General features: G+C 41.2%; 1 protein-coding gene across 1 annotated transcript; it reads left to right on the plus strand.

Moving 5' to 3' along the window:
• Window positions 1–1,336: 1,336 nt before the first annotated feature.
• dusp14 (dual specificity phosphatase 14) lies at window positions 1,337–8,464 on the plus strand. The gene is made up of 2 exons (XM_010773851.1): window positions 1,337–1,600; window positions 5,739–8,464. Exon 2 carries the CDS (start codon window positions 5,807–5,809, stop codon window positions 6,434–6,436), a length of 630 nt encoding a protein of 209 aa, XP_010772153.1. The 5' UTR covers window positions 1,337–1,600; window positions 5,739–5,806; the 3' UTR covers window positions 6,437–8,464.
• Window positions 8,465–10,774: the final 2,310 nt, after the last annotated feature.

The following is a 10,774-nucleotide window of genomic DNA, read 5'->3' on the forward strand; positions in this document are numbered from 1 at the left end:
AGTTTGCTTGCTGAGTTTTACGAGTTCAAGACCTGCAACATGATCACACAGGCTCTGCAGGCATTCAAATAAACAGTTATACTGTACGTGAAGGTACTGAATCAGGTCACATGTGGGATACAGATGTCTGTGTGCTACTAGGTGTTAGATTTAATAGGCTTTACTAGCAAATATAACAAATTAGTCTTTGTGTGAGGTTTGGTGTATCAACACTAAATAAAGAAGCCAGGAAGTTAAATTGCACGTGATGCCCCACGAAAAAACATTTTTTTATTTACTGGAGATCCGCACTGAAAAAATGAGCTTTTTTAAACTTACTTCTGTTTCAGCTATGGTTGATTTATCCATCATAGTAATAAATAATGTACAACTAGAAGAAGAATCTAACCGACAAGCAGGGCCGTACGGTACCATTAACAAAACTAAGATCATGTCCTCGGGTAATATTTCTGAGCATCAGGGGTCATGACATATTGAATTTAAAGGCAAAGTTTGAAGATGAATGTGGCCAGAGTAATAAGAGGGTAGAAAGTGGGCTTTAGGTTTCTGGCCTGAATTGATGTTGTGGCTGGTGTAATACCATTGCAATATATTCTCTAGTTTTCATGTGTTTCAACCTGTTTTAAGCAAGAACATAGTGAATAAAGGTGATTTGGTTTTATCCAACAGAGTAACAGACCTATAAGAGTTGAAAAAAGCTTTGGAAAATCGAAAATACAACCGTTAAACAAATGAATGGGAGATTTTTGTGATTAGCAGCCCTGCTGAAATAGTAGTGTGCTAATAGATAATGCTCCACTTACTCTTGAGATAAAACCATCAGAAATATATTTTAGAAATAGTCAGATTTTCAGATGGTAAAGAGATCTGTTGTTCTGTAGTTGCATTACAACAATACTTTTGTTGAGAGAGCTTCTTAACCAGGGGTATAGGAGGCCTTGAAGTAGTTCAATTTGGTCCCCTTAAAAGTGGGGAATAGTTTTCCACTCTTTAATTTACTAAAAAGGTGAAATGTGAATAAGACGAACTACTCTGATCATAGGTTGCACATAGGAGCACTTGGTCTTAATGATATCCAACAATTCAAGATTTTCAGATGGAGGTCCCTGAAAGTAAATCTTCAATGTTGAGAATCTTCACACAAAAGATGTATAGTGAAACATTGGCCTTGCCTAAACACTGACCTTGCCTAAACACTGCATGAACTTTTTTTTGCAATGCTCATAAAGTCTTCTTTACAGGCTTAAAACGTGCATCCTCCAATAGAAAATAAGCTACACTCTCTCCTCCTCCTATTCCTCCTCTGCGTGGCACGGATCACTCCTCATACCGAGGCTCCCTGTGTGTACGCCGCTCCTGTAGAAGCAGGAGGATGAACTGATGGCTCGTATTTCTTTTGACTTTCACGTTATGTTATTTTGTGTCGCTACTGTTGCGGTTAGTTTCCGGCCCCCTGGCTTGTCGCCATCCCGCTGGATGTCTGTGAGAGCGGACTGACTGCAGGTGAATGTCCGGAGTGTGAGAGCAGTCCTCTGGATTGATGCTGGCGGAGAACACGCTTTGAAAAAACCTCCATCACCGCACGACTGAGTGTCCACTGGTAAATTCAGTTTTATATCTGATGGAGGCAGTTTATTTCTGTCATTTTTACCTCAAATAACATCGTGTTGTTCAAACTAAGACTACATAATTTACTCAATAATGATCTATACGAAACCTGAACTTGTTAACGCACGCGCACGAGGACAAGCAGCGCGTGCAACAGCTCATCATAACTGATCAAACTCATGAAGTTTAAAGCTAATATATTATATCAAATACATTTATAAATATTTGTTTAGTTTGTAAAACAACAACTGCATTTTTTTTCCTGAGGAAGATACATAATGTCTTGTAAACAGGTCTGTCATAGTTATCTCCGCCAGGCGTAAGCCTACGGGTAGCCTATCATGTGAGCCAGGCGTAAGCCTACGGGTAGCCTATTATGTGTGTGCCGAAAGCTAATCTTGCATTCTAGTAGACACAGCCGCCAAAACATTTCTGTGTACGTTTGTGAATGTATGCTCAATGACCACTTGAGTTTGTTGCAATTTAAAATACAGTATCTGGAAAAACAATTGTATTACTATGTACTGTTTTGAATACTCCTCACTTTTCTAAACTGGGTTTTATGGTGACTACTTAAGTAGCAAAAGGCATTGCCGACAATGTAATATACTTAAAATAAGCCTTAGGCAACCTAGTCTGTTGCAGGCACCATTTTGGCCTTTGTCATAGCCAGAACATGGACATATAAAGGTGGTGTTATGGAGCCTCTCAGACTTATTTTAGACCTGCTATGATCCATTAACGTTATGCATACAAGCTGAATAAATACCAATTTGTATTATCTTCAAGGACATCAGTGAGATTCAACTGACACCTTGAGACACACTGGATCACAATGTCCTTCCAAACATACACTTTATGGTCCAATTGTCTTCAACAGTGTTTATTTTATCTGACCATCAGTAAACATCTCAAAGATATTCAATTTCATATCAAATATGTCAAAAAAGCATTAAAGAATCTAGAGCGTTTACATTGTTGTGCCTTTTTGCTTAAATTATTATATTATTATACATATATTATAAATAATACAAAATATTTTATTAATTTGAAAATTGAACCAAAGTGGTTTCAGTTCTGTTATATTAATTTCCAGTAACACCAATTATAGGTAACAAGTCTTTAAAAAGGTATTGAACATTGTGTCATTGTTTAAAGTGGAGTCACTCCATTCATCCGCCTCATCTGTCGGCTGCAATGATACTGGCTCACACAGAATAAACGTCTGTGTGCATGGTAATATGCCTGGAAAAAAACAAACAGAAGAGGAATCATTTGTATGTGCAGCAGCCACACTGTTTGGTGTGCTTTACTGTACATTTGTGCACTCACCATCTCTCACTACACAACACATGGCCCTGTGTGTCAGACTCTCATGTTTGTGCCTGAGGGGTAACAATGTGCAGTCGCTGCTGTTTGCAGAGAGGTGCCAAAGCCAAACCCTGTCCCGGTGACCAGAGGAATTTTTCCCTGAACTAATTTTGAGCCTGCCCTCTGTTGAACCCCTTGCAGTCGACTTGTTTTGTCATTTTTGCTGTGTCATGTTGCTCATTTTCTTCTCATAATTACCGAGGCTCCCTTTTAAGAGATCACTAACACTGAATACAAATATTCGGTTTTGGTTTGAGAAGTCCAGTTCAGCTAAGGTCCGGTTGATGTTTCACCGTGAGGTGAGGGTTGCCTTCAGGTCTTTCCGTTCTAATTTTCCTGCAGGTGGGTCGCGTTTCCTATTTGTGTTAGTGGTGGTGTAACCGGACCGCAGAGGCCTCTCTCAGACAGAGATGTGTGAAAGCAGATTTGCGAGGAGGGGCCACCTGTTGACAGCATGATTGAGTGGGCAGTTGTTTTGTAATATTAAGAGAAGAAACATGCACATGGGGGGGATTTATCTCTGTTGTCTCTCGTGTTTTTAAATTTTTTTTATTCCTCATCCCTTTCTCCAACATTACAGTAGATTCCTCTCTGCATAATCCTCCCTCCCCCGCTCCCTGCAGCCGCTCTCCTGCCCTGCCTGTGGTATAAATAACAACCATGTTGAGGAAATCTCACCTCTGTGGTGCATCAGCATTTGGGAGAGGGCCGGGGATTATGTGGTTCTCCTATCTTCCTCATCTATCTGTTGACAGTCTTACTGTGGTCAGTGGGTTGCTGTAGCAACAGAGTTTGTACTGAATGTCAGCCCATGGTTTATGTTATCTATCTTTATGAAGCATTCATTGCATCGACTGTGCATCATCTCACTGAAACAGAAGGGGTCTAGCAAGCAGGACATCTATGTGGAGTTTTTTTTGTTTAAGCTAAATGTCACAGTTATGGTAGAACGGTACCAGACTCTGATCCAGATTCAGATCCCTCTGCATGTTCTTATTGATTTCTCTTTTCCTTTTAAGTTTGTAAAAACAACCAAGATGATAGGAGTTTTCAAAGGGAAAGAACAGCAACACAGCTGTATATGTTGTTGTAAGTGAATTTGCAGAAATACATAAACTTCTAAATGCACCCTTTTCTTCAAAAAGTCACCTCTTTCTAGATAAATCCATTAATCATTAGGTTTGCTAACATTCAAACCTGTTGATGTCTTTAAATGCTCTGTTATCCTTCGTTAAAAAAAAGGAAAATAATCAAGAGTACTTCATTTACTGTCACATAAGAAAGAAAAATCAGTTCTGATGTGGTTTGTGGTAACACTCGTCTCTCCGAGTCTGGATCACTGTAATTTTTGTCTCGTAACCGGTGACGACAGTGCATAGGAAGGTGGATCGTGCCAACCAATTCAGAGGCAAAGTGCAGGGGGATTGAAAACAGAAAGCAAGCCAGAGAAACTGTTTCTGAATAAGGAGGGATGAGGGTGATGTTTCAGCCTTGATCCTTTTTGTTGTTGTTAGAAAGAGATGAAGAACATGGTGAGGTGACAAAGCTGGGATCAATAGAGGAGAGTGCAGAGGAAGGAAGGTGACAATGAAGCAAGGAAGCTCCACACCATGGAAAACCATCGAAAGGGTGAAACAAACCAACATGTTTTTTATGTTTTTACGGCATTGCATTAAAAGCATGTTGTCCCCGACCTTTTTGTCTTTTGACCCGTTAAAACAAAGCCATAACTACTTGTGACCATTTTAATTAAAAAGGTACTCAAAAATGATATTTGTAGACACATGGGGAGGGGCAATTACTATCTCGGCTGTGTGTTTGCAGGTGGCAGCAGGGGATCAGGTGGTTGTTTTTTAGCAGGTTGAGTTCTAGTTCAAAGCTTCTTGTTTGCTAGAATGTAACAGAAAATGAAAGACCTGCCGGCCAGACTGGTGCGCGAGGTGTGAATGACGTATGACACGAGCGAGCAACAGTGTTAGAAGTATCGCCCGGAGCTGTGGTCGCTGTGCTGATAACTAAGTGTTTACACAGGAGGCTGTTTCTATCAGAAAAAAAGCTAGAAATGTCAGGTGACGATGCACATAATATCTTTTTATTCAAGATCTCTCATCTTCATGTTGCATCTGTTGCATCTTTAACTGAAGGTATGCCTATTTGGATATAGAAAAATTGAATTAGATACATATACTTTAGCAAAGTGCTTATAATGATGTGTTCTATCAGCACACTTTGGTGTGATAATATCGTGTATAATTACTTTCCAACCTGCTGTTTATTTCCATCCAAAACGACTTCAAAAGCACAGACAGGAGAGAGATGTAATCTGTATGTGAGGGCTGTGGATGGATGAACATGAGATGAGGTGAGTGCATGCCCATGGGGGGTCTGCGCTCACATTGCCGAGTCTCTCTAGCTGAGATAAAAAAAAATGTTCCTCCATCTGTGGATTCATGAAACGCCCTGATGAAAGACTGGAACAGCGGGTCCCAGCTGAATGTTTTTGAATTAGTCAACTTTTGTGTCTAATCTTTAACTCTTTTGAACGCCTGGGGTTTTTAAGTTTAAAGGCTGACGAGTAACTGCCTCAACACAATGCCATCCAAATAAAAGGATTGGAGAACTATTGTTTCAGCACTTGTTTTGCTTCCAAACAGTGATGTTGTTACTCTTCCTTGTGAAGTGTTTGAAGTGCTCGGTCTACAGAGAAGCAGAACAATGTTTTATTTAGATTGAAAGTGAAATCTGTTTGTGTGTTACAGGATCTGGCTTGCTGCACTGCTAAAAAAAGGTTTTTCTCCGTCCTTCTCGAAGCCTTCTTGATTTCACAATGGGTTCCCGCAGCCAAGGCTTCTTCCACCACCACCACCACCATCGTAGCTCCATGGTGCCCACTCTGGTGCCGCGGCTACTGTCTGAGAACGGCAGCCTGTTGGGGAGCATCGCCCAGATCACCCCCAACCTCTTCCTCAGCAGAGGGAACGTGGCGTCCAACCGCAGCCTGCTGCTGTCCAAAGGCATCACCTGTGTGGTCAACGCCACCATCGAGCTCCCCAACTTCAACTGGCCTCACATGGAGTATGTAAAGGTCCCTCTGGCCGATATGCCCCACTCCCCCCTCTCGTTGTACTTCGACAGCGTGGCTGATAAGATCCACAGCGTGGGACGAAAGCGAGGGGCGGTGCTGGTGCACTGTGCGGCGGGGGTGAGCCGCTCCGCCTCTCTGTGTCTGGCGTACCTCATGAAGTATCACCGTGTCTCTCTGGCCGAGGCCCACGCCTGGGTCAAAGCCCGCCGCCCCGTCATAAGGCCCAACGGCGGCTTCTGGCGCCAACTCATCGAGTATGAGAGGAAGCTGTTTGGCAGAAACTCCGTAAAGATGGTGCAGACGCCCTACGGGGTCATACCTGATGTTTATGAGAGGGACCGCAGGAGCCTGGCTCCGTACTGGGGCCTGTGAGATCCACAGTGTGGAGAACGAGGAGGAAGTGAAGTTGAGCCCTTTGGCCCTCCTGATCTGCAGCTTCATGTGTGTTCAGGAACGGCTAAGTGAGACGTGTGTAAGCGTACATCTGTTTAAGGCTTATTTAAAGAATTCTGGTGGCCTTGGGATGGAGGAAGTTTTTAACCAAACACTGATGGTTGAGGCTGTTCCAACCAGTCACCTCGATGTAGTCTTTGGGCAGGAACAATGTGACTCTTGATCAGGACCACAACAATGTCAGCGTGGATATCGGTGCTGTCTATCTCCTGGTCCTTCTTTTTAGTTCCACTGTAGGATGAGCCCTCGGTGAAGCTGTTCTCTGAGCTCTGCAGCTCTGACAGTGAAGCGACTGAAGTCCTTTTCCTGGCGTAATGATGTCATGTGTGGTGGCGTTGTCCCAGTCCTGCAGTAATCTTTAGTGTGAAGGGCAGCAGCATTCTCTCAATGTATGGTAGCATTTAAGAAACGTGTACAGAAAAAATATTGACAAATTATTTGATTGGAATATAATGACGGTGAGGAACAAAAAGCATTCTTTAACTGAATATTTAAAGATGTTATTATACCTGCCTTTTTTAAAGGTGAATATCTAGAAGTCAAAGGTTAGGTCCTGTGTAACACAGGGTTGACGGTTCCATCCTGTGAACACACTATGTTATTGTAGTGCTTTTTGATGCTGTTTAAAAAAAAATATATATATATATATATATATGCCGCCTCTAGGGGAACTGGTAGCTCTATGATAGATGCTTTGAAGATTATTTTTCATCCCACTGCTTTGGCCAAAAATATCAGAGCATTGGTTTTTGCTCTAAAAGAGGGATGTCAGAAGCTAAAGGTCCTAAATCTGCTGTCTTTTGTTGGTTGACATTTTTACTTTGCTGCATGTCCCGTTCCAAAATCCATAATTACTGTGCACTTTAAAAAATGAATACTGCAGTAAATCGCATTACACCCATTTATCAGGACTTAAACCAATATTATCACAAAAAAAGTAAAAGATGCAGTGATTCATGCTTGATGTCACCTTATCACATATTGTGTAAAAGATATGTAAAGCCGAGTTTTATGTATTTTAAATCCAGCATTGTGTACATCAATGTTTATGTGATAGCAGTCTTATTTTTTTCCCGCTTCTGCTGGTGCTTTGCTGCGTCTTCTGGCACATTACCGCCACCAGTAGATCAGTTGGAAAATACTAAACCTTATGCAGGATTGTGTTTCATGTTGCTTGTGAAAGAAACTAAATACTAGTAATATTCACAGTTAAGCTATAATTGAAGAAGTAAAACATTGCACATTTGGAAAATAACCAAAAAGCACAAACCAACCAAATAAATATGACTCTAAACAACAGCCACCATTTTCTTATTTGTTTACCAGTAGCATATTAAAATGTATCCTAGCTGCCAGATTTAGCTCTTCACAAAAACTAGGACTACTTTTTCTGTGTGTGTTCCAGAGCAAATTCACACGCTTCAGATAATGCAATGCTACGTGAAGTGGTTGATGTGACGCATTTAAAATGACCTCTTAAAGTTGTCTGTTTTTAACAGTCCAAAAGATATAAGAGAAAATGTAGCAATTTATGACGTTTTAGAAGCTGAAACAAGCGATAAATGATTATGATTGTTTAAAATCATGAATTTATTTTCTTTCTGTTGTACTAATCTCACATCATTTTATCACATGACTATGACATATATGACTGTATGGGGTTAGGTTTGTATGTTAATTAACCATGACTCTTACCTACTGTACACTGCAGTAAAACATCACTGTTGGGTGTGGTCATCTCACATAACGCAGCAGTCATGTTGACATTTTCAGAAACAGAGAGATCAGTGCAACAATGTTTTTTTTTTAACAATGCCATAATGTATTACGTGTCGTATTACAATATAAAAAAAGAAAATAAGTTTAGGGGTGATTAAGTAGGATACAGATGATCTGTAATCTGTCTCTAATGTTTTCTTTCCCCAAGACAGTCGTATTAAAATTCTAAGAAAAACATGTTTCTATTTTCTTTTAAAACTACTTTCTGAGATATCTTCACATAAACACACTGCAGCATTTTCTCTGCCAAGTGCCTCTTAGCATTCGTTCTACATTGCCATTTCCCGAGAGGTTTTTTTTTCAGATGTCAAAAAGCCTCCTGTCATTCATTTTCAATGTCTGTTTCTCCAGAGCAGCAGGCATATTATTGATGAGCTTCATTTAGCTAGTGCCCACTCTTTCTGAAAGACATGCTGAGTGGTCCACAAGGAATGCCATTACCCAGAGAGACATTAGTCTGACCACAGCAGAGATGCACTGCAAGCGATAGGACCAAATGATACACTTCAGTTCACATACTATTAATTAATAAATATTTAAAACTTGGGTACATATGAGAGGTTTTCAAGGCATGGTCAACGCTAAAAGTGAACACATCCTTCAGCAGCAGCAGCAGCAGCAGCAGCAGCAGCATTAGGCAGAGGTCTTTGCATCATGGTGGGCTTCAGAGGCCGAGCAGAACCAACAACTCTGATTGTGTTTGAATGGATGACATTCAAGACAGCAGCAACTCAACAGGAGGCAACAGACATGTGAGCTGCACAGAAATGTTATTTAAATTGCTTATTTCCATCACAACATATACGTAAACAACCAACAGCTAAAATATAAATAAATGTGTTTAATGAGGTACACCTTTTTGATAACTGATGGGTCATTCATTGATTTTACAAAAAATATTTTAATTGAAATTTTATTTGGGGAAAATCGCATTAATAAATACAATGGGGGCTAATAGAACATGTCTGTAATCATATCAGCACAGTGTTGCATATCAGTGCAGGTTTCAATCACAAAAAGCAAATATGAACATCTGCTTTAGCTGCAATGAATGCCTGAATCAGGGCTTCTCTAGGCTTCAAATTATACGGCCTTTAATTATTCACTATAATCGGCAAGAGCTACAGCACTACTCCCGTTTCAATATGTGTAAATCCTGCATTTCCATCCAACAAGGTTATACGCACAAGGCCAGTTGTTAATATTAACATGCTACTTTCACAACTTCTACCATTTCAGGCTTGCCGCCATCGTTAGTTCTAGTTATAATTTGACAACCTTATTTGGCTTATTTTTGTAGGGAACAGACACAAAGAGAAGGAGGATGATTATTTGGATGCCAGCAGCACTTGGAACCTTAATAAAAGTCCCAGAGGAGAGTTTGTAAATTCTGTTAGCGCTACAAATATAGATCATGAAACTGTCCAATTGAAGCAGTGATAAAGAACCCATAACTGAGAGAAAATATGGCAGTAAGAGAGTTAAAAAAAGCCTTACAGCCAGATAAGGATCATCTAAAGAAGGGCTTCCCAAACTTTTCAGCCCGCGACCCCCAAAATAACAGTGCCAGAGACTGGCGACCCCCTGTCGACGGGGGGGAGGGGGGGGCCTTGGTATGAAAAAGTTTGAGAAACACTGCGGTTCTTATTTGTAGGGCTCTGTCACTAAATATTTATTTTTGGTTTAAACTATGTTGGAAAATTAGTTTAATATAATTTTTTGTTTTTGCTATGAACAAAATTCTGAAATGAAAGGCTGCGCGCGAGACTGGTTTTTCGCTGGGTTGAGTCGTGTGGGTTTTTGAGTGAGGATGCGGCACAGCAGCCTGTCAGTTTACTCTTGCTAGGTTAGTTTGGCTATTATCATTTATATTTATCTGCAACAATGTTATCAGGAAGTGGTTCATGAAAGGCATATGGCAAACTCAGCGCCCAGATGCAGGCAAATTAGAAGAAATCAGTTACGTTACCAACGTAACTGATTTGCCCAGACAAGGGAGGCTGGCAATCAATTATATTTTGAAGAGAAATTGACTCAAGCCGGCTCTCTCACAAACTCCTGCTCTGTGCGCAAGCAGACCGCTGCACACGCTATCTGCCTCGCTCAATCTCTCTCTCTACCTTTCTCTCCATCGCTCAACCTCACTCCACCCTGTGTGCGCTCCTCAAGTTTGCCTGCATGCTTGCCCAAGTTGGCACAGCGTTACAAATGTGCCACAAAACCAACCAATGGATGCAGCCTATAATAAGACCGTCAACAGCCTTATGGCAACCTAAAACCCCTCTGTTTCCGTAAAAACAATTCACGAGCGCCTCCCTCACCCCCCGCCCCCGTTGACAAATCTCGAGCGTCTAACAGCCCCTCCCCCCCGTTGACAATTCAGATTTCCCGGGAAATGTAAGTTTCGGGGTGGGCCCGTCCTGGTAAATCAAATGCCCACCCAGAGACGTATGTCTGCCGCCGGATTGTTTGTACCAT

The sequence above is a fragment of the Notothenia coriiceps genome, unplaced genomic scaffold, assembly GCF_000735185.1.
Source record: "Notothenia coriiceps isolate Sejong01 unplaced genomic scaffold, NC01 NC01_scaffold00000339, whole genome shotgun sequence".
NCBI lineage: Eukaryota > Metazoa > Chordata > Actinopteri > Perciformes > Nototheniidae > Notothenia > Notothenia coriiceps.